Raw genomic sequence first — 24,715 nt, 5'->3', positions numbered from 1 at the left:
CAAGGGATGGCAGGCACATGGGAGGGTCCTGGGGTCAGTGTGTGCCCAGCCGGCAGCTGTGAGGATGGTGAATATAAAGGGCTGTGGTTCTGGATTTATAGATTTAAGAGAGCTGCAAAATCTTTTAAGTTGAGCTATCCAATGGAGAGTGAGTCTTCAATGCTGCAGATTTTTTGTTTACATTCATTTGCACAAGAAACGGATATGCATAATAAAGAGGAAAGAGCCCAGGATGATACTGAATAACACTGCGATCTACATGCATACAGTTCTCTCTTTATAAAAGCACATGCACAAAAAGTGCCTTTTAAATTAATTTTTTCTGGTTGCAGAGTTGAACTATCATATCTCCTTTTCCTGTATGTCTCCTTTCCTTCTCACGTTTCCTATGTGGATTTTTCAAAGCAGCATCTCAGATAGCACAGATGCTGACAGAAGAATGCTTTCCCATTTCCTTTAAGAAGGCAGCATTTCCTTGTGTTATGAAATAAGAGATTTGTCTTCCTTCCCCAGCCCCCGTTGTGAACGGGGGCTCCATGGGCAAGAGTCACGGTGTTGAGCCTTTTTCCAGGGCCAACACCTGCCCTGGGCATCGTTCTGAGTGTTAGGGATCATTAATAAAAACCGTCCTGACTCAGCATGCTAGAATTCAGAGTACATGCAACCTTCTCTGAAAAGACTTCCCCCCCTAGGTCAAATTCACTTAACATCATTACTAGAATGACCTCATGGGTTGGTATATATCTCAATCACCAATATTTAGATAGAGATTAAGGAACCAAAAAAAAAAAAGTTCTAACTTAAGATCATATTTAACCCTAAAATTGTTATAGATTGTTAATTTATTTTTTGTTTTGGAAAATATCATCAAACCTGGGTTGGCCACACTTAAAAATGCAATATTGTTTATACATGATTTTTTTTTTGGTGCATTATCCAATAACCAATTCAAAAATGTCTTAATCTTTCTAAATTGTGCCAAGTTACTTGAAAATAAGATAAAGAATAGTGATGCTATACCACTGTTTTTGTAACACCTTAATGTGATGGTCCATAAGTGGGCATTGATTTTGCCCCTTGGGAGACACACACACAAAAAAACAGTATAAATGTATTTTTAGTTTTTAAATCTTTTTTTCCTCCTGGCTTAAAAAAATGCATGAAACAATACTTATAAATCTCTCTTGATGGACAGACAAGATATAAACGTGTATGGCAACAGCAACACAAAGAAAGGGGGTGGAAATGGAGCCCTCTAGGACCAAAGGTTTTGTGAACTATTTAAAATAAATTGATTAAGATGTTTGCCATAATCCACAGAGCAACCACTTGGAAAGTAACTCAAAAATATACAATAAAAGAAATGATAACAGAATTGGTACACTCCAAATTTCTAAAGTAAAAAAAGGCAATAATGAAAGAATAAAGAAAACAGGAAAGAAAACTATAAGAAAATGCCACATGAATCCTGCCTTACCAACAATGGCATTTTATGTAAATGGATTAAACACTAACTAAAAGGCAGAGAATGGTGGAATGGATTTAAAAACACACACAAAAAATGATACAACTATATGCTGTCTACAAGAGAGACTGATCGAATGGCACAACAAGGTTGAGAGTATAAGGATGGAAAAGATATTCTATGCCAACAGAAGTTGAAAGAGAGCTGGTGTGGCTATAGCAATATCAAAGTAGAATTAAGACAAACATTTTTTCCTAGAAAAAAACCAAAAGTTTAACAGAAACACTTTATAGTGATAAAAAGGTCACTCCATCAGGAAGATGCAACAATTATAAACATATATGAACCTAACCAGAGCCCCAAAATACATGAAACAGACAATGGCAAAACTGAAGGGAGAGACAACTGATTCTACAATAGTAGCTGGAGACTTCAATATCACATTTTTGGTAATGGATAGAACAACTAGACTGAAGATTAAGAAAGAAATACAAGACTTGATTTAAACCACTTAAAACATTGTAAACCAACTAAACTTTACAGACATCTACGGAACACACCACCCAACAATAACAGAATATACATTATTCTCAAGTGCACATGGAAAATTCTCCAGGATAAGTCATATGCTAGACAAGTCTCAATAAATTTACAAAGCACTAAAATCATACAAAGTATTTCCCCATTCAACAATGAAATGGAATTAGAAATCAGTAACAGAAGAAAACTCGGGAAATTCACAAATGATGTGACAATTAATACACTCCTGAATATTCATGAGTCAAAGAAGAAATCCCCAGAGAAATCAGAAGATGCTCTGAACGAAAACGAAGGCACAAGATACCAGCACTTGTGGGATGCGGAGAAAGCAGTGCTTGGAGGGGTGTCTGTGGCCACAAATGCCTACATTAAGAACAAACGGTGAGAGAGGTCAAACACTGCTAGCTTTGAAGAGAAGCCAGGGAGTAAACGTGGGTGGCCTCTCACTGCAGGAAAAGGAAGAAAAGATTCTCCCCTAGGGCCTCAGAGAGGAAGGCAGCCCTGCCTACACCCTGACCTTGATTTTACCTAAGACTGGTGTGAGACTTCTGACCTAGGAACTGCAACGTCACCAATCTGTGGTTTAGGCCTCAGTTTGTAGTTATTTGTTAATGACAGCAATAGAAAACGAATGCATTACGAAACTGTATCTTTTTTTTTTTTTTTTCTAAATGGGCTTCTGTACAATTAGTCTCGAACATATCCAAAACACAAACATAAGAATAAACCTTTTCTAAGGTTTCATTCACAACAGGTCAGTGAGAGCTACAGGCAGGGTTTATAGGACCATGTGTGACAACGTCCCTGACGCAGCCCACCAGTTCATTAGCAAACAGCACGCTGGGCCTTCATTATTGCTACAATATAATCACACCTGTATAAATCTCGCTAATCACTGTTTATAACGTGAGTTTCTTTCCCATTTCATGTTGACACGCTGTGACACTGCCACTTAGCTAACACCAACAATTTAAATGCATCTCAACTTGTACAGAGCTCTGGATGGAGGGACCTTTGTCCAAACCCTCTTTAGGGCTGGTTTCCCAGTGTCCCAGGCGTTATGGGTTAATGCTGAATCCACACATCCCTACGCCTTCTGAATAAACGAAAACTAGCAACTGCCCTCCACAACACGCACAAAGGTGTTATTTAAAGATGACCTTCGCCACCCAAGTTCAACTGCTTCTGTCCTTCAGGGTGTCTTTAGGGGCCATCTGCCACCCTCCCATTTCTATCCTCACTGTTGGCAGCCCCTACTGAAGGCCTGTTGGGAATCAACACCAGGGATGTGTGCACGGGTAAGGAGACAATGTCAGAATTACATTTTTTTTTTTTTAAATTTAGAGCAATGTAATTATGAAACCTAGGAAACACGTTAAGAATGATAACAGTGATAAACAGTACAAAGTGCTCCTCTTCTGGAGAAGCACACAGCTGGTCAGATCACAAGCATATTCCTTTAGCTGTTATGGCATGTTTTTTGTTCACTTATTTTACATCAGTAGGGGTGGAAGAATGTCAGAAAACTCAACTGTAAAAAGATGACAGGAGTTAAGATTGGAGAAACTTCCTTGGTGATCTTGCCAGCTCACACACTAACTGGACAGCCCTGGGCCACTCGCTGATAGGTTTGCCCAGAAAATCTGTCAAACATCGGTCCAGATAGCTTGATCCCTTCACAGAATCAAAAATGTTAAATTCCTGGGAGTATTAGTCTGCTAGGGTTGACATAACAAAAACAACATAGACCGGGCTGCTTAAGCAACAGAAACATACTCCCTCACAGTCCTGGAGGCTGGAAGTCTGAGATCCAGGTGTCTCAGGGCTGCTTTCTCCTGAGGCCTCTCTCCCTGGCTTATAGACGGCGCCTTCTCCCTGTGTCCTCACGTGGTCGTCCCTCTGTGCGTGTCTGTGTCCTCATCTCCTCTGCTTATACAGACACCAGTCCCACTGGATCAGGGCCCACCCTAGTGACCTCCTTCTACCTTAATCACCTCTTTAAAGTCCCTGTCTCAAAACACAGTGATATTCAGAGGTCCTGGGGGTCAGAGCTTCAACATATGAATTTTGTGAGGGCGCAATTCAGCCCATGACACTGGGTTATAGATCTCCAACTAGTCAGTATTTGTTTGTATAAAAGGCAAGAGCAGCCAGTTAAAATTATCCACGTATGTCTTGTTTGTTAATCGAAAGGGGTTATCTTAACATGGGGAAGGGATGTAGAAGATCACTAAGAAATAAGTATCAAGATCCTTTTTGAAAGAACATATATTTACATTATATATATATATATATATATATTGGTTCATAGATCTCAGATTTTAATTCTACCTAGGATTTGCCAAAACAGCCAACCAAAAAGCCTACAGTGTGGTTCCCTTCTATGCAGAATATACTTTTGGTACTCAAAAGTAGTGGGAGTTTTATTGACAAAAAGAGGCATAGCTTGGTAACCACAGGCATAACTCAATTTACCCAGCCTTCCATACATGGGGCTCAGCAGGATTAGAAGGCAGAAATGTTCACTCACGTTCTCAAAGAGTAACTGACCTTTATTCCACAGCCCCAATTACCAGGGAAGGACAGCTGGTAAGAGACCGCCTTGTCTTTGAACAGGTAGGGGCTCGGCAGACACATAATTAAGGCGAGTTCGATGTTCATTTTCTAACTATGTCAGGCCTTATGAGGTGTTACTGTAAGTCAGTCAGACAAACTACATGAAAGATATTCACAATTCAATCAGATATCCTTTTAATAGCTGTCCCTAGGACTCGTCCTGACCCGGGAAGTATAATGAAAGAATGTAGACTTCTTGTCAAGTTCAAAGATTATTGGATTTGGGTGGAAAGAAATTTACATATGTTATGAAATGAAAAACCTAATTACCTGGATGGAAACTGAAGGTACCTAGGAGGAGAACTGTTTTCCTTAATAGACAGACATCTCTCAACTCCCAAAACATTTAGAGAGATGTTTAAGAGAAGCAGGACAACTGAATGCATTTTCTGTGTTACTGATTGCCTGCATTCTTTAATTAGATTTGGCCTATGAAGGTGGTAATGCTATAAATAAATGTTTAACCGCAGACATGAATTATATATGCTTGCAATTTAAGACAACATCATTGGAACCCTATTGGAACATTAACAACTCTAGGTTCATCATTTTTATAGACTTCACTTATTTAGGCTTAAAATAATCATTGACTATTTAAAACATTTCGTTTGTTAATTCAGACAACTGAAGTACTCAACAAAGAAATAAAACATATTAGTTGTATAAGTGTGGCTTAACAAGTATAAAGGTGAAGTTTATAAAAAATTTGTAAATGGAGTCACTGTCATGGCCTCTAAATAGTAACTGTTAAAATTTCCTGGATTTATAAACAGAGTAAGCAGAAATTAAAACATTTAGACAATGAAAAATTTTTTGAATCTCTATTTGAATAGTTTATAAATTTTTAAAAAACTAAAGTATACAGTGGCGAGTCCCATCCACAAATCAAGCACTGGTCACACGCCGTCCCTGCGCGTGCCAGCATGTCAGAAAAGCAGGGACTGGAAACCGGCTGGGACCCAGGAGGACCAGCAGGAGAGCAGCTGCCCTGGGCATTCCAAGTCGGTGCCCAAACACAGTTTACCGTCATACATAAGAGGGGGTCAGGGACATTCAGAACCAGGACAGCTCTGCAAGTGCATGAAGCGTTTTCTGAACATGGGTCAGGGTACCTGATGTCTATTTTTTAATATTTTCATGTGGGGAAATGTGTTCTATCTATCTAAGTACAACACACCGAAACTATTTTAGTCCCTTTGTTTACACTCTGGTGTGGATGCTAATGAACGATGATGTGGACAAAACTCAGGCAGCCATCACACACAACAGCGGCACCTACGACAATCATTCCATAAATAATCAGAATTCACCTATCTATATATGGGCTTATATAAATCCCCAGCCCAACCCCCACAATCTTTCTATTCTCTTACTGGTAAAGGCTCATCAAATATAATTGTATGTAAATGCAGCTGGACTGGGAGCTCCTGCAGGTGAAACTGCAAGTTAAAACACAGTCAGTCCTCACGGGGGAAGACAGGACAGAGAGAGTCCTTAGCCATCGGCAGTTCTGGCAACCACTGCTTTGAAGGTAATTAGAGAACGCAAAGATGTGGGAAAAAGGTGCCGGGATATAATTAGTTATACCTTGGCATTTAATTAACAACATTTAATAACGCTTAAAGATCACAGGGCACACACAAAACAATACTCCTCCTTCCTTTCCACTTTGTATTTCCATATCGAACTTGAAGTGTGGAGAGAAAGGGATCTGATGCTCATACAGGTTCCATCCAGTCCCACTCTGTCATGTAACACGCATGTGTTCATTCGGACACACACATATTTATTAATTGGAGCTTCTCTATGCGTTAACACATAGTGTCAAGCCTTCAAAAGTCATCACAACCGGCCTAGATCCAAGCCTTGGTGCAAGACACATTCTGGAACGGCTGTCTGCTCAGTGTTTTGCGGAGAGTGGGGCACAGAGCATCACGCCCTTTCCACGCACCCCAGGAATGTTGCCCGAGGAAAAGAGGAATGAGATGCAAACACAGTGATCAGCCACCATCGCCTCTCCGGGAAGTACCAATTTACTTGTTATTAACATTTCATGGTATAACTCCTTGGACTTACGGTCACGGTCCAAGTTTATCCCGGGCATAGTGAGGGACTCAGGCGTTTCCTCCAGAGCACTTCCTTGTCTGGAAAACCAACTCCTCTATTTAGCAACAGTGGTGCACCCTACGGCGCACGCACCTCCTTCTGGGAGGTGGAGCTGCGCCCTCTACTTCTCCCTGATATTCGAGACTGTGCAGGAACCAAAGGGCAAGGACAGGGAATGGAATAAAAGGACTTCAAAGATGTAAATTCCCTCACACCTTTAAAATGGTCTGTAGGTACTGTTGCGGTCCAAGCGTGGGCCTAGGTGGATGGACACCCATTTCAGTGTGTTTGTGGGATGACAGTACCTTGAGTTTTGTGTTTTAAATGGGAAATCATGGTAGTTTCCACCTGCCACACTGACCTAAGAGGAGGTCCAGACTTTCAGTCACCTCTAACTCAATGTGTCCGAGTTCCTAAAACAGAACCCACCCTGTCTCAAGCTCGGCCACGTCCTCTAGTCTCAGCGTCAGAGCAACGCACTGCTACTGGCCCAGGCAGACAGAAATCCCGGCCACCCGCCTTCTCCCTCTTGTCCCTCTGCACCTAGCTGTCAGCAGAACAGCCTCTGAAGCAGGCTTCTCCTCTTCCTGTCATTCCAACCCTGCATGTCCTTGCGGTGGGCCCGACGGTGCCCCCCAAAAGATGTGTCGACGTCCTAACCCCCAGGACTTGTGAATGGGACCTTATTTGGGGGAAGGATCTTTGTGGATGGGATGAAGGATCTGGAGAAGAGATGGTTCTGTATTGTTGGAGTGGGCCCTAAGTCCAACGGCGGGGCTCCCTAGGAGATACAAACGGAGAGAGGAGAAGGCTGTGTGAAGATGTGAAGAGAAGCAGAGGCCTGAGTGATGTAGCCTCAGGCCCAGCAGGGACCCTCCCCTGCAGCCTGCAGAGGGCGTGCGGCTCTGCCAGACGACACCTTGATTTCGGACTTCTGGCCTCTGGAACTGGGAGAGAATAATCTTCTGTTGTCTAAAGCTCCCCAGTTAGTGGGAAGCTCATCAAGCCCCTATACTGTTCACCTGGCCAACTGCAACAGCCCTCCAGCCGGTCTCCAGTGCCCCGGCTTTAACCGTCCACGTCATCAGAAACGCCTTTCCATACACCCTCTGCTCGCAAGGCTGCAGGATGACGCCCAGGAGATAAAATCTGAATTCCTCGGCGGGCCTGCCCCTGGCGTGCCTTTCTGCCAGGTCGCTCACCCAGTGACCTCCACCCCAGGCATGCACAGGCCACTTCTGCCCCACGCCCTGCTCTTTCACCTTTGCACACACGTCCTCCTGGCCCGAGTACCTAAGCCGTTCCTCCTCCACCTGACCGACTGCCAACTCTCCCCGGCCGCTCACTGGGGATGCATGTGCCCTTCTGTGAGGCACATCTCACCCGCCAACCTCCTCTTCCCGGCTCCCATGGAAACCAAGTCCTCTCCAGCAGAAAACGACCATGCAGTGTGCCGGAACACATCTTCCTTCCCCCAGCACAGGCCCCACGGCACCCTTGACCCTGTCCCCTGAAGGGCAGGGATGGTGTTGTGTTCATTCGCCAGTCTTCTCCATACCTGGCAGCTGGAGGACCCATTATAAAGTCTCTGGGGTTCATGAACTGGGGTTCAAGAGTACCCCAAACATTTCCACCTCTCAAGTGCCCTCATGGATCCAAACTGTCATGCTTGTTTTCCTTTTGAACTTAGAGCTCTCTCCCCAAACTCTCCGCAGCAGAAAGTGCCACCTGCCTTCAGCCATCTGAACGGACCCACCTAAATGCTGGGGGCATGAAACCAGGTCCTGTGACTGCCCCCTAATGGTTGGCTACCTGTACTGCTCTGCGGACTAGTAACGGAGAGACTTTAAATGCTTTTTTCAGGTTGCTCTCAGCGAGTAAGGTCAGCACAACTGGTTTAACAAGATGTGGGCTGAGATAGGGCTGGAGCTTTCAGAAAAGAACAAGTCACACAGCCACACCCAGGGATAACTCACAGGTCTGCATTCAGATTGCAGAACCCAGCACAGAAAAACCAGCACGCCAGAGAGGGCAGCACAAAGTCTAAGGTTAGGTTATTTTTATCCACATGAACAATCCTTCTCTTGGAAAATACTTAAGGACCAGTTTATGACCTTTGACAAAGGAATCTAGAAAAATACACTAGGAAGAAAAACCCAAAACCCTCCTGGTAAAGGCTTCCCTCTCACCAAAGCCACCTTTATGCAAAAACACCCGGGCCGCAGAACTCTGTCTGCAATTCCACTCCCGTGAGCACCAAAGCCCAAGGGCCGCCACAATCCTTCTGCAGGTCACCAACAGAACCGCGCACGGTGCAGCTTCTCAATAATGTCGTTATTAGATCAGGAAACAGCCCGAGAGCCTGGAGAAAGACACAGCAGCTGGAATGACACAAAAGTGGCCTGGAAATATGTATAAGTAAGTGCTTGAAATGCGTGGGGTGGGAGGTAAGGAATTGAGATGGAAAGATGACCCCCAGCGCACGTGTGGCTCTCGCTGTCACTCGCCCACGTGCGGGACACAGGAGAGGGGCGGATCCAGCAGAGAATCAGAGGCTGTTCAGAACACGGGCTTCGGCGCTGCCTCCGGAACACTTGGGCAGGAGGGGCCAGTGGTCACTGGGAAACCCAGATGGGGACTCGAGAGAGGGGAGAGGGCTGGTGATGGGGGTCAGGGCGTCATCAGAGCACAGGCATGTGCCGAAGCCACAAGTGCAGAAGAGGCCTCCACGAGAGAGAAGAGGGCCCAAAGTCACAGGGACACCAAACAGATGCAAAAGGAAGAGAGAGGGATGAGGACATCAGAGGAGGAGCTATCCATAAAGCCGGAAAGAACCATGTCCAGGGGAGAATGGGAAGCGCCAAAGGGACGCTGGAAATTCTGGAAATATAAGAAAAAGATGCCATAATGTACCTAGCAGTGTCAGAACAGTTTCTGTGAGTGGCGGGGCTGGAAGGCCGACGTGCAGGGAAGGGAAGGGACATGAGGGAGCGGGGACAGTGAATGAAGCTGGCTTGTTCGCCTGAGAACGGAAGCGGAAAAGACAGATAAGCTAACATATCCTTCAAATCAGACACCAACTGTTCCCAGCTGACAGGCACAATAAACACGGCATCAGGTACACTGCGTTTATTACGCACTATTACAGATGTGATCGTACAGGGATCCTAAGTTCTTCAGAAGCACCATCCTCCAGGTGGGGACATGACTGTGTCTGATCTAATGATAAACACTAACGGTATAAGGAAGGGCAGCATAATATATTTAGATGATTGTCTTTTGCAAAATCACGTTGACCAGTGCAATAAGGGCCTTGGGTCAGATATGAACGTGGTCTTCAGTCTGATCATTTCTTATTTTGATAAGCCTTCAACATCCTGGAAATGTCTTTTATAGATTTTTCCCCCAATTAAGGCCTGTTGAATTTGGTTGTTATGTCCCTTTAGCCTCTTTTAAACTAGCGAAGCGTGTGCCTGCTTTTCCCCGCGATACTTCACCACCTCTGTCTCTTTATCTTTAGGATCATGACACACAGTCTTCTTTTTTTTTTTAATTCAGAGTATTATGCTCCATTATAGTCATTATTCTTTTGATTACAAACTGCCCTCGCTGCATTCTGGCACGAGAAGGTGCTCTGCGCTCATCTTGCAAGCTTTCTGGCCCGGGACCCGGGATCAGCCACATCTCCTCAGGGTATCGGTTCCTTTTGTTGGGCATGGTGTTTAGGAATCAAGTGTTTGATCTCTTTTAAGCACTGATGAGTCAGGTTTACAGAAGTAGGACTCCACAGACAAATATGCGTCTCAGTCTGAACCCTTAAGTTTACTTTTCAAAAGCAGAGGGTGCAGCGGCAATGGCACTTGCTCTGAATAATCTGTGCTTCCTAAGGAGTCTTACACCAAAGCCGTGAGCGTCCTCAGATCTTATCAGCAAGCCTGCTCAGAGAGATCACAGCATGCCATCTGCTTGAGGCAGAACTGAAAACACTGACCTGCAGGGCGCTCTTTCTCTCCTGCGTCCTACTGCTGCATGCAGCGGAGGAACCCACGCTCTCCAAACCCCCCCGCAGTTCCTGAGTGTCCTCTCTTCCACAGCAGCAGCACAGGGCACGCCTCTGCTGTCCCCGCTGCTGCCTCAACTTCCTGCCTGAAGGCTCAGGCCGTCCACACGGACAGGCACTACAGCCACCCCTGCAGCTGGACTTCCCACCAAACGTCCCAGGGGCCACCATGGAAGACAAGAGTTGGCTGGACAACTTTCCTGAGGACAAGACTGCTCAGCAGGGCTGGCACTACCGACCTCATGAGGTGACTGACCTCACACTGACCGCACATGAACATCTCCCCAAAAGAGGTGATGAGGGGATACAGTATTATTCTTGCCAGAAGTGGCTGCGAACCTGAGCCACGGAGGCACTGGGCATCTTTCTAGACTAGAGGAAATATAGGGGCTAGAGGAACAGATAAGGTGGCCCCATGTGGAAACAACCAGGCAAATCCCAAATGTAGGACATTCGCATAACTATCCCACGCTCTTCTAAAAGTCACTGCCATGGGGAAAAACGCAAGGTATGTGGCTGTGAAGTGCGGTCAGATTTTCTAGTTTAAAGTAGGCTAAAGGGACGTAACTACCAACTGGAAACTAGCCTGGGAAACACTGGAGCAATCTCAGCCTTGATGTTACCATGTAATCATAAGTAAGATCTCTTTTCTTCTTTAAACATATCACATAAAGTCTTTGCTTGGCAAGGCATGATGGATCATGCCTGTAATCCTAACATTTTGGGAGGCCGAGGTGGGAGGATGGCTTAAGGACAGGAGTTCGAGACCAGCCTGAGCACAAGACAGACCCTGTCTCTACAAAAAATAGAAAAATTAGCCGCGTGTAGTGGCGTGTGCCTGTAGTCCCAGCTACCCGGGAGGCTGAGGCAGGAGGATCACCTGAGCCCAGGAGTTTGAGGCTGCAGTGAGCCGTGATGATGCCACTGCACTCTAGCCAGGGCGACAGAATGACAGCCTGTCTCAAAAATAAATTAAAAAAAAGTTTTTGCATGATAAAAAACAATCTTCTCCTGGTCTGGAATATCCACTTCTCTTCTCCGCTCCTGTCTATGTTTGACAACATCCTCCCCCGCCCCCGACGTGATTTCAGGCCAAAATACTGCTCTGTCACTAACTAACCCTTACCATGTAATCACCAGCAATTATTCGTTGATCTCTCCAATCCTGTTTTAGGTCCCAGTTGGACTCTAAAATCCCTAAAGGGAGAGACTAATTTTGACACCCCTACCACACCCAGCACAGTATTTTCTGAACACATGAATGAGGAACACACTCCAATAGAGATGTGTACGCTCTGGTGGTGATACCCACTGGGGGCTATTTAAATCCAAGTTAAATGAACAGAAATACTGTGAAAAGTTCAGTTCCTCAGCTGCACGGGCCACATCTGGGCGGCCCGGTCTCCAGCCATGGCTCCCATGCGCAGCAGCGCAGATACAGAACGTTCCCAACCTGCCAGAGAGGCCTGTGAGAAGGACAGTGCGGGTCTAGACAGTGGACAGTGTGCAGGTCTCAGCGGGAACCACCCACTTCCCTTCCATATGCCAGGGGCAACATGAACGGGAGGGAGGCTGGATGCTCACTTTGGCTCCTGTCTCAAAGCTTCAGACAGGCTTATGAGATGTGCAAACTAGGCTGATTTCCTCTCACTTCACAGACAGACTGGACAGACTATCTGTCCCTGAATAGCTGTGTCATCCACAGCGTTTTTAAAATAGAGCATCACTGATCACAAAGAGCATGCCAACTCAGCCTGGCTCCCAGGCTAGGAGGAGTCAAGCGACTCGCAGGCCCAGCCAGGCGCCACCAGCAATGCTACGGAACACCCCTCAGGCAAGGGCATTGAAGAGGGACTACCCCATCCCATGCAGGAGCACCTCGCCATGCAGCACGCTGCACTCAGGATCTCAGCTGCAGACGGCCAGCATCACAGCAAAGGCCCCGAGGGAGGCAGGGGATGGAGGAGGGCGAGGGAAGGTGGTGATGGACTTGCCAAATTGCTTAAAAGCTGTAAAGAGGAGCCACAAGCACGGTCCTCCTTTGCAAAGCCAAAGGAAAGGAAATGTTTTCCTTCTTGTGGTCTTACACAGGAAAAATGCATGCATTAGAATTATTATGTTTTCAAGAAAATTCTCTTTAAGCACTAACAAGGCCACTGTAAACCACAAATATCTGCACCACAAAAATCACGGCTGCCCCCCACCATTTCAGCACAATTAAATGAAACCTTTACTGTATTAAATGCCGCATGTATTAGACATTGGTATTCACTTGCAGTTGACAGTACAAACTTTGACAACTGTAATTCATCCTAGGGTAACTATTGTATTTTCCAGCTACAGGACGTGTATCAACCTCTTTTCAAACATCACATGCAAAGGTGTGACATGTCACCTGGGCATCTATACAAGGAGTGCCTTCCTGGGGCATTTCGTAGGAGGTATTACCTACCCTGCTCTGCTACATTGCTTAGACTTCTCTATCTATCCCTGATAACGGACAGAAAATAACTAACATTTAAATTATGGTAGTTCAAAAAAATAAAATCAGAGTAAAGAGTAAATAATCACAAAGATAAAAAAGACCAAATAATCTCTAACACATAACCTTTCAAGGAAAAGGAACAAGAAGAAATCGGTTCTTAAAAAAACCCTGATGATTACTCCCCCATAATTATGCAGATATCCTGTATTTATTGTGCTTCACAGACCCTGAGGTTCTTACCTGCTGCAGGTTTCAGCAACCCCGTGGAAAGCAAGTCTATCACGGCCATTTTTCTAACAGCACATGCTCACTTCCTGTCTCTGTCACATTTTGGTAATTTTTGCAGTATTTCAAACTGTTTCATTATTATTACCTCTGTTATGGTGACCTGTGATCAGTGATCTTTGCTATTACTACAGTAATTATTTTGGGGTGCGATGAAGTGCACCCACACGAGACAACAAACTTCATCAATGAAGGTGTGTGTGTTCTGACTGCTCCACTGATGGGCTGTTCCCCATCTCTCGACCTCTCCTCCCCATGCCCTGAGATACAGCAATATTGAAATCAGTGGCCTCTAAGTGTTCAAACGGAAGGAAGAGTCATAAATCTCTCACATTAAATCAAAAGCTAGAAATGATTAAGCTCAGTGAGGAAGGCATATTGAAAGCTGAGATAAGACAAAAACTAGGCCTCTTGCACCCTGTTAGCTAAGTTGCGAATGCAAAGGAAAAGTTCTTGAAGGAAATTAAAGTGCCACTCTAGTGAACATATGAATGATAAGAAAGCAGAACAGCCTTATTGCTGATATGGGGAAAGTTTGAGTGGTCAGAAGATCAAACCAGCCACAACATTCCCTTAAACCAAAGCCTAATCCAGAGCAAGGCCCTAACTCTCCTCAATTCTGTGAAGGCTGAGAGAGGTGAGGAAGCTGCAGAAGAAAAGTCTGAACCTAGCAGAGGCTGGTTCAAGAGGTTTAAGGGAAGAAGCTGTCTCCATAACATAGAATTGCAAGGTCAGGCAGCAACCGCTGATGTAGATCCAGCTAAGATTATTGACAAAGGTGTCTACACTAAATGACAGATTTTCAACATAGATGAAACAGCCTTGTGTTGGAGGAAGATGCCATCTAGGAATTTCATAGCTAGACAGGAAAATTCAATGCCTGGCTTCAAAAGATGTGCTGACTCTGGTGTTAGAGGCTAACGCAGCTGGTGACTTTAAGTTAAAGCCAATACACATGTAAGATTCCAAAAATCCTAAGGCCCCGAAGAATTACGCTAAATCAACTCTGCCTGTGCTCTACAAATGGAAAAACAAAGCCTGGGTGACAGCACATCTATTTACAGCATGGTTTACTGAATATTTAAAGTCCACTGTTGAGATCTACTGCTCAGAAAAAGATTCAAAATATCAAGGCTCATTGACAATGCACCTGGTCACCCAAGAGCTCTGATGGAGATGTACAAGGAGATTAACGTTGTTTTCATGCCCATAAACACAACATCTGTTCTGCAGCCCATGGACCCAGGAGTAATTTCAACTTTTAAGTCTTATTACTAAAGAAATACATTTCATTTCATAAGGCTATCACTGCTACAGGCAGTGATTCCTCCGACGGATCTGAGCGAAGTAAACTGGAAACCTCTGGAAAGGGTTCACATTCTAGATGCCATTAGGAACATTCACGATTCACAGAAGGAGGTCAAGATATCGACATTAACAGGAGTTTGGAAGAAGTCGATTCCAACCCACATGGATGACTTTGAAGGGTTCGAGATTTCAGTGGAGGACTTAAATGCAGATGTGGAGGAAATAGCAAGAGCATTAGAACTAGAAGAGGAGGCTGAAGATGTGACTGAATTGCTGCACCGTGATGGTAAAACTCGAACGACTGAGGAGTTGCTTCTCATGGATGATCGGAGAGTGGTATCTTGAGAAAGAAACTACTCCTGGTAAAGATGCCATGGAAATCATTGAAATGACAACAAAGGATTTAGAATATTTCACAAACTTAGTTGATAAAACAACAGCCGAGTTTGAGAGGACTGACTCCAGTTTTGAAAGAAGTTTTGCTATGGGTCAAATCCTATCAAATAGCATTATTACGTGCTACAGAAAAAATTCTCATAAAAGGAAGGGGATACTCATGTGGCTGAATTCACTGTCTTATTTTAAGAAATTGCCACAGCCACCCAAACCTTCAACCACCACCCTGATCAGTCTGCAGCCATCAACATCGAGGTAAGAGCCTCCACCAGCAAAGAGAGTATGACTTGTTGTTGGCTTGGATGATCCTGAGCACTTTTTAGCAATCAAGTATATTAAGGTATGTTCATCGGTTTTGTAGACTTAATGCAACTGCAAACTTAATAAGCTACAGTATAGTGTAAACATAACTTTTATAGGCACTGGAAAACCAAAGAATTCACACACTGCCTTTTCTGGGATCTTCACTTTCCTGCCATGGTCTGGAACTGAACCCGCATTATCTCTGAGGTATGCCTGCATCCAGTTTGTGTAGCTACGATTCCAAATAAAACCACATTGTGAGGGAGAGGAAGCTAGGAGAAAGCAAGAAAAGGACACTTTACACCTGCATGCCCAGAAATCTGCTAAAAATTTTAGCTATATTGTCAGCTGGACAAAACTCTCATTTATCCACAGAATTCTGCAATTTAAATCTCACTGCCTTCTCAATTATTCTACAAACTGGAATAGCTGCGGTGAACACCCAATCACTAAATATAAGAAGAAACTTAAGGCTGGCATGGTTCAGGTCTAATTAGAAAAGAGAACCAAAGGTAGCTGAGTCCACAATTTGATGCTTTTTCTCTAGCATATAATATAGCATCTTCCTCCAAATCTCTTTGGCCCCTTAATATAAACATAGGTGTTCTGTGCTTGCTATACTTCAGAAACCTTTCCAATTCCCAGGAACAACAGATTACTCATTGATAACACTGTAATGAGGCCAGTTATAGCCCCTTACATGTGAGCTCACCTCTGTCCCAAGGCCTCAGACTGGCCTCCAAATTTCAGCTTTCTCCTTTGCAAATGTGGATGAGAACTTAAATTTCACCTAGCAAGATGAAATAAAACCCAACGGTGCACTGTTAGCTCTCATGGGAGCTAGGGCAAAGACAGAATCTGAACCTATCACCACAGAGTTGCTGATATCCAGAACCAGACCCAATACATAAGACAGAATGCCAGAGGTCATCTCCAAAACGAACAGCATGCGATGATTATCACGTTCCAACTGGAATCTCTCCAAGTTCTGAGGCTAGACAACAAGTACATATGGAGGCATACGGAACGATCCTTAATTTTGCTCTACCTTCCTGAGAAAGGTGCCAAAACTCATAGAAACCTCACTTGGAATGAATGACTCGATAACATTAAGTGATAAGAACCCACTGCCACAGAAAAGCTCATCAGCTCCACTTTTAAATCTCAGATGTATTACAAGGGGTCAAATGACATCGTGGTAGGTTGAGTATTTACCTAGGATATGCACTAACATTATATAAGGAAAATCTATTTTTATCATCAGTTTAATGATGTTCCAGTGTCTAAACAAATAGCCTAGGTGAAAGTTAACAAAACACTGTCTGTGGCCTTCTGACCACACACTCACTGGAAAGGACTGCCACCTGGCTCAGGAGCCCCCGATCCTCTGGGTGCTAGGCTTGGTGAGCACCACAGACACCTGCCTCCAGGACCTTCTGGGGTCTCGTGGCCCCAGAGAGTGAAGCAGGCACTTGTAAATGCTCTCAAGTGCTATTACTTGGCAAGGAGGGAGGTATGGGAGTGAGAAAAGCACAGAACAGGTCTTCATTCTACTATATGAAGGTAAAGTAGGATTCCCGGTCGCTCATTAAAACCTTACAATCTGTGTATATTTATGGAGACAGGGCATATTGTGATCAATACTGCAAATATTCTTGTTGCCCCTCACGTATGTACCTTATTATTTTCTGACTTCTTAAGCATTTGAAAACCAGCTTATTTTTCTTTGCTGACTTTTTTTTAAGGATTTTAAACAGTTACTGTATCAGACTCCTAGAAAACACATTTTACATACACCAAAATTCCAAATTCTGAATATACTTAACATCCTCCCTCTGCCTAGCCCTCCCACCACCGTTATCAACAGCAGACATCATGGGCTGCTCTGCAAAAACCTAGACCTGCACTGTCCAAGCCGGTAGCCCCTCGCCAAATGTGGCTATTGAGCACTTGTAATGAGACTAGTTCAAAGTGATATGTGCTGTGAGTATAAAATGCACACATACTTTGAGGACCTAGTATCAAAAGTGAATGCTAAATATCTCAATGATTTTCTTATATTGACTATGTGTTGAATAATACTTTGGATGCATTAGGTTACATAAAATATATACATAAAATAAGTCAGCTCCATCTCTATCTTTTTGCTTTTGAAAGTTGGTCCCCCAAAACGTTACTTCGCTCAATTCTATTTCTATGAGACAGCTGCTCTGGACAACAAACTTCCTTCTCTTTTAAAGAAATTGGGCCCATCTTTTGTGCTCCTAATTTCAGTTATTTGCAAACCACATAATCTTCCCTACACAGGTACTGAGATACTTTTAATACTTGTCATCTTTCTTCTTCCTTGAAATCTTGTCACAGTTTCCTCTTTGAATGGCATTTGAGAGCAAAACATCTTTACTTAAATCACAGCTGATTAATCGTTGTGTCAAGAAAAACAGAATCCAAAAGTGTTTTTGTTGGAAAGCACAACCAACAGCACCATACATTTCAAAGCATGAGAAAGTGACCTTTCTTTCTTGTCAACATTTCCTCTAAAATCTCCATGTACTTCCTCATTCTCCTCTGATTAAACAAGCTTCCCCTGTAATATAAGAATTCTCCATGAAACTACTTGTTTTCTATTTTATTTCTTCCTTGAGAACTCAAGTAATGGGGCTACATCACTGACAAACAGAACTTACTGGGGAAATGCTTTCAAAATTCTGAAAAACAGATCTACTGCAAAAGAACTAACTATAAATTAATGATATTTTGTTATGTAAACAACAGATATGCTGAAGTGAGGTGCTAAAGAATTAGAGCAGACATAATTTAGTAAATTAAATGAGATAGAGTGATACGTTCTGGAAAGCTGTGTTTTCTCTAAGACATTTTGCGAAAGAACAGACTAAGTAAGCAAAGGTGAATTTCTGGGAGAGTTCTGCAAAGCCGACCACTTCAAAGGAGAGTTAGGGCAGCAAAGGAGGAAAAGGGCAGAAAATGGGGGAAAAAAGAGCTAGGGTTTATCTTTCCAAATAGCATTAATTCTCGGGCTATAGGAAGATGGGGTAACAGTGTCAGGTCAATGCTTGTATTGCCATTTAAGTAACATTCATCACTTCAGGGCACGGCTATGTGTGACTCTAGAATCAGAATTAGGCATCCAGCTCATTTAGAAGTTTAATAAATTTAATTTTAATGAGACATCTCGGTTGGTATTAAAATTCATGAGACTCCCAGAACAGGTTCTCTGGACCTTTCATTAGAGGATAAGGAATTTATTTGACAATTTAACTTCTTTACCACCTGAGTAGGATAATTCATATCTACAAACTATACTTATGAATCCCAGAAGCTTTCTGAAATTGAATCATTTCAAATTTAGTAGCTGTATACACTGTTCGCTCCAAATAGTGACCTCTGTGGGGATTTATTTTTTTCTCCTTTGGAATTCACCAGTTTATATCTCTCTGCCCATACAATAAAGAGACTAGTTTTTATGTGCCTTTTAAAAAATCACTGCTACTGAACCACCCGGCAACATGATGAACGGGAGCAGTCATAGTCACAATTTAAGATCAGCCCAGTATCACTTATATTTAGAACTATATCGATCCACAATTACTCCTTGGCTTGGCTTCTTATTAGCTGTGTGACCTTGGGCAAGTAGCTTGACCTCGCAGAGCTCCAAGGTTTGTTTTTCCCTTTTTATTAGTCAAATGCAAATGTACTTCCTCCTACCTTGCAAGGTTTTGAAATGAAGCAATAGACGTAAACCAGCAGGCCAGCAGTCCACATCAAGTATGCAGACACGTTTACAGATCTATGAAGACTTCTGGTGGGTACGAGATTAGAACGTATGTTTCATAATGTTACTTCTGTCGTGATTTTGGGTAGAGTTCAGCATAGTTCTCTGTTGAGCTATAAACTTAATGTTTTATTCTTTGAATTCTACTCGAATTCCTCTTGGCTGGTGAAGTTCGTGTCTACTAGAATTGACTATCTGACTATTTAGTACACTGCCAAGGAGTTGTTAATGCCTCAGATCTATCAGAGCAGTGCTTCTGAAACTTTCATGCATTTGTGTTGTTAAAACGCAGGTTCTCATGGGGCAGGTATGGGGTGGGGGTGGGGGGTGGGGGTCCCAGCTTCTGCACCCAGGTGATGCCCCCGGTGGCCTCACTCTGAGAGGCCAGGAAACTTGGCAGGGCTTCTGCACCTCCACACTACTGACAGTTGGGACGGGAAAATTCCTTGTTGTGGCACGGGGAGCCCTTGGGCACTGCAGAAAGCTTCACAGAGAATCCCTGGCCTGGACCCCACTAAATACCAGCGACCTCACCCCCTCATTCCAGCCGTGCCACCCAAAATGTCTCCAGACAGTGCCAAACGCACTGGGCGGGGGGACCCGGAAGATCGCCGGGTTGAGAAACACCAGCATGTAGGATGCTACAATCCAGGTGCGCCCACAGCAGCGAGCGGGGAGCCTGCGGGCAGGTATCCGGGAAGCTATTCCGCAGATGGGAACACTGAAGCCGGGGCGCACGGGTGGGTAACCGGAAGGAGGGCGCGGAGGACCGGAGCTGTGCTCCCGCTCGGTGGTCCCCGGGGGACCGCGCCTCACGTGCTCCGGCCCCACGCGCGGCCGGCCCACCGGAAGCGGGCGCCGGGGCCGCGTACACGCCGCAGCCACGCGCGCCCGTCAGCCCAGACATGGGCCCGCGGGCGCCGGCCGCCGCCCGGCTTCAGGGTCGGGCCGGGACAGAGCGCGCGGGAGCCGGAAGGTCCCCGCCGGGACACGGCCCCGCCGCGACCCAGCGGCTCTGAAGGACCCCGCCCTGACGCCGACCCCACGCCCGCCCGGAACAGCCCTCACGGCAGGCGACCGCGGACTACCCACCCAGAAGAAGGCCGTCCATGTCAAAGATGAGGTGGGTGACGGGGCGCGGCGGGGGCGCGGGCGGGGGCGCAGCCATGGTGCCGCCTTCTCGGTCTAGGGGGTGGGGGAGACAAAGCGGAGGTGCGCGCGCAGCCGCCGGCCCTGCGCACGCGCGCTTAGGGCCTTCGCCGCGGACTTCGAGTCGGCTGCGGCGCGGGCGGGCGCGACACGTTTGCCCGCATCCACCACCACACCCCTCACTTCACACCTGAAACGGGCTAAGCCGCTCAGCCCACGGGCCGCGCAGAACTGAGTACCTAGTCCGCGGGCAAATTCATGGCCTGGCGTTAAAGGGCGTCCGTGCGAGAGGCTGTGGAGGGGGGAAGACGGCTCGAGGATGCTCAGGGTGTCATCACTGCGGGCCGCCAGGTTGCAGCCTAATGGCTTTGGTCACGGGGTTCCCCGGTGGGTTCGTCCGAGCCCGGAGCGTCAGCCCCCGGACCCCGGCCGGGGTGGCCTTTCGGTTTCGCCCGTCCGCCTCCCTGCTGTCCTGGACCAGGACGCGGACCTGGGATGGAGCCGCGCGGTGCATGCGCAGTAGCGCGGGCAGGGTGCGCCGTCCGCATCTTTGAGCATCCCCAGCTGGTGCATTGTCCCCTAGGACAAGCAGGCCTAGAGGATGCTGAAATAATAGTAATGTTTAAAAACGTCTTGAGATTTTTGCCATCTCATTTGTCTTTTGACTCCTCTGACTTTTCTTCCTTTTCCAACATTTTTGAATGCAACTAGAACAGTTTTTTTTTTTTTTTTCCATTCTTAGAAAAATACCTCTTTGTCCCTGTTTCTGTCTCGTGTTCTTTTAGTGACTTTAAAACGTGAGGGTGTATTTCTGGTTAAGTGCATAGATGGTGAGTGCGGACACATGGGTTCAGCACGGGTCTTACCACGTATGATAGGCAGCGAGCGAGCCTCCGCGTTTCACTTTCCCCGTGGGTAAAATGCAGGTGTTAAAGGAGGCGAGACAGGTGAAGCTCTTCATACCAGGGCGTAGTATATAGTCATAAAACTATGTATTTTTAGAGCTGGTGCTGTAAGAGACTTTCCCCCACTTAATACAATCATGATTTCCCTTTGAGGACACTGGATTTCAGAGAGGCAATTCATGAGCAAATTAGGAAGGGGATTGTGACTCAGATGCAGCCCTTTGTGGTTTCCCTGTTAGTTTGCTGCAGCTGATGTAACAGAAGTACCACAAACTAGGTGACCTAAACCACAGAAATGTATCGTCTCACAGTTCTGGAGGCCCGAAGTCCTAGATCAGAGTGTGAGCAGAGTTCATCCTTTCTGAGGGCTGTGAGGAAGGGATGCATTCCAGGCCTCTCTCCTTGGCTTGCATGTGGCTGTCCTTTCCCTGTGTCTTGTTATATCATCTTCCCTCTGTGTGTGTCTCTGTGTCTGAATTTCCTCCTTTTGTAAGAATAACAGTTATATTGGATTAAGGGCAACCCTAATGACCACATTTTAATATGATGACTACTGTAAAGACCTTGTTTCCAAATAAGGTCACATCCTGAAGTAGTACGGGGTGAGGACCCCAACATGTCTTTTTGGTAGGAACACAATTCAGCCCGTAACAGATTCATTCCACAAATGCTGGTGTAGTAGCTGTGGGATATCAGTGCTTCCCAGCTGGTGTCTTTTCAATTCTCACTCCTAGCTTCTTTCCATTCTCCAGAAACAAATGGATGCACAAATGAGAGAGTCATATTTTTTCTGTGGTAACAACCTCATGTTTCTGTTTATTCATTAGATAGAAAGTATTTTAATCAGGGAAAAAGGCCCCAGTGCCATTTGCTGAAATGACAGAGGCTCACAGCAATTGCAGAAAAGATGCATTGGGGAACCTTATGAACTTCAACTCCCACAGATGTGAAAACATGGTTCACATCATTTTTTTTAAGTCTTATTTTCCACACTCTTCAGAAACATCTCTGGCATGCATAAGATGGAATATACCTCTTTGCCTAAAAAACAAAAAATCTGAGGATGTGAATGTTGCTTTGTCACAAGCCAGAGTGGAAAAGAATGAAATTTTGTTCCAGTGATGTTGCTTGTATACAAGTAACAAAGTTACCCATTAGCTTTTCATAATTCTTCTAGCAGCCAAAGATGGACAGCTTCTATGCCAAGTGACAATGCATTTCCTTCCGTGAATTACAGTTTATTTTTGCACAATTGTGTTTTCCCCATGGGGCAGTATCTTACTTTTCCTGACAATTTTAAAATACACTGGAGAGGATCCAGTAAACTATAGTACAATGGTGTCAAAAGCACATTAACAACTGATGGAATAAATAAACAGATGATACTTTCTTACACAGTATATAAACTTAAACATGCCATTTATATATATATATATATATGACATCCTTTATAGAGTCTTAGCTTATTTCACCTTCTTAGTTTTCTGTTTTGGTTCCTGTGACTATGTGCTTGAGTTCCTTGTTGTAGTTGGTTCCCAGTCTGCTGTATCTGTTTCCAATGACCATCGTCTGCCCCATTCTTCTCTTTACCTCTGTGGGGTACAGGTCCTCCCCTTCCCCCACTCCCCCCGATCGATGGTGACAGGTTGGACTAGGGACCGTCTTTCTCAGGGGCTGTCCATGGCCACATTCCTTGATGATGCTGAGAAACCAGAAAGCTCTGACTTCCATCTAACGGGGCCTCCACTTCGGCCCCTCACTGCAAATTTCCCTTCCTTCTTCCCCCAGGTAACCGGGATGGTAACAGGGACCCAGAGAGCCTCTTGCAGGGCCTGCGTTGAATTTTCTCACCTCCTCCATTCACCTCCTCCCACCGGTTTCCCCCAAGCTGGTGGATTCTGGAAGGGAGCCTGGTGGAGGGAGGTGGCTGAATTGCCGTCTCTGGCTTTATACTCTAGGATGTGTCTGGTACTTTGGTGGGGAGGGGGGTTGTTCTTGTTCCTGTCGACCATCAGAGTACAATCTGGCTCCAAGAGAAAGGTTAGGTTTGCTGCTCTGCAGTGATGAGCAGCAGAGGTGGGCCCGGACCAGCGGTAGCAGCAGCCCTGAGGGGCTCACTAGAAAGGCAGACTGCCAGGCAACCTCTGCCAGACTGTCTGACTCAGCATCCGCCTTTCATCCTGGTCCCGACCTGTCCCAGGCCATCCCCCACTGCCCTTCCCTCCCCCATACACCAGATACTTCATTGTGAGGTAGGGGTACATGAGGACCTCTGCTTATGATTCTTTTAATGTAAAGAAGTAGGAAATACGTTAAGCTTCACTATCATATGATATCTGCATGGACGCTGGCGAATGGTCTTGTGTCCTGGTCACTTCTCCCGATGTCCTTGTGGGGGGTGTGGAGAGGAATCACTATTGCCCTCAATCATTTTATCTGATTTCAGAATAACGCAATGTGCATACTAGGGGAAAGTGTATTTACAGTGCATATTATTTAATGTTTAAGCCAACCCTCACAAAATGAACAAGATGGAGAGCTTAAAGAAACACCTACAAAAATAATAAAATGTGGGTTCGAGTTAGTGACAAGAAAGTGGAACTTCTGGCATCAGATTTACAGCCTTCACTGATGATGAAAAAACCCCGCAGGTTTTATCATATCTGTAATGTTAGGATGCAAGCATAGATATACACTATTCTAAAACGGTGTCCATACAGCAGGGATAAACGCACCAAAGATCTGGGGCATTAGAATTTTCACACTTTAGAATTTCGGCTCTGGCCCGGAGGATCCTCGCTGACTGGGTGTGACTGTGGACACCTGAGATAGGGGCTCCAGTTTCTCATGTCCCACTAATAGGACCACCGCTCCTCATTGCATTGTTCTAGTGTTTGGGGCTCCTGGCCCCAAACAGTCCCTTCCTGGCTTGCTCCTTCCCTCTCTCCTTCCTTCCCTCCCTTCCTTTCTTCCTTCTCTGTTTTCCTGCCTTCCTTCCTGTCCGCCTCCTCAACTCCTTTCCTCTCTTCTTCCCTCCCTGCCTGTCTTCCTTTCTTCTTTCCCTCCTGATTTGCCAGTGGCATAGCCCCTCCCTCCTAGACCTGTTGGGGGTGGCCGAGCCCACAGTGGATGTGACTGGGGATGTTGGCATCCGGGGCCCTTTGCTGTCTCCTGCCCCAGGTTCCCAAGGAGGGGTGCCCACTGGCCCTGCCACTGGACAGAATCCCAGCTTGACCTCGTCGCACAGAGCGTTGTCTCTAGGGTGCGCCTTGCATGACGGCTGCTTCTGATTAAACCACTTGCT

The 24,715-nt window shown here is 45.4% G+C and overlaps 2 protein-coding genes across 2 annotated transcripts in view; one reads left to right on the top strand and one right to left on the bottom strand.

Moving 5' to 3' along the window:
- The window catches only part of PUDP (pseudouridine 5'-phosphatase), a 72,059-nt gene extending 51,548 nt beyond the window's left edge, over nt 1–20,511 (bottom strand). The window contains exon 1 of the mRNA XM_069464094.1: nt 20,450–20,511. Coding sequence (XP_069320195.1) covers nt 20,450–20,468 — 19 coding nt within the window. The 5' untranslated portion in view covers nt 20,469–20,511. The remainder of the gene's footprint in view (nt 1–20,449) is intronic.
- Nucleotides 20,417–24,715, top strand: part of STS (steroid sulfatase) — a 149,322-nt gene continuing 145,023 nt past the window's right edge. Inside the window, exon 1 of the mRNA XM_069464093.1 lies at nt 20,417–20,480. Within this exon, the coding sequence (XP_069320194.1) occupies nt 20,467–20,480 (14 nt within the window). The 5' untranslated portion in view covers nt 20,417–20,466. The remainder of the gene's footprint in view (nt 20,481–24,715) is intronic.

The sequence above is a fragment of the Eulemur rufifrons genome, chromosome 30, assembly GCF_041146395.1.
Source record: "Eulemur rufifrons isolate Redbay chromosome 30, OSU_ERuf_1, whole genome shotgun sequence".
Lineage (NCBI taxonomy): Eukaryota > Metazoa > Chordata > Mammalia > Primates > Lemuridae > Eulemur > Eulemur rufifrons.
This window is presented reverse-complemented; position numbering and strand designations above follow the sequence as displayed.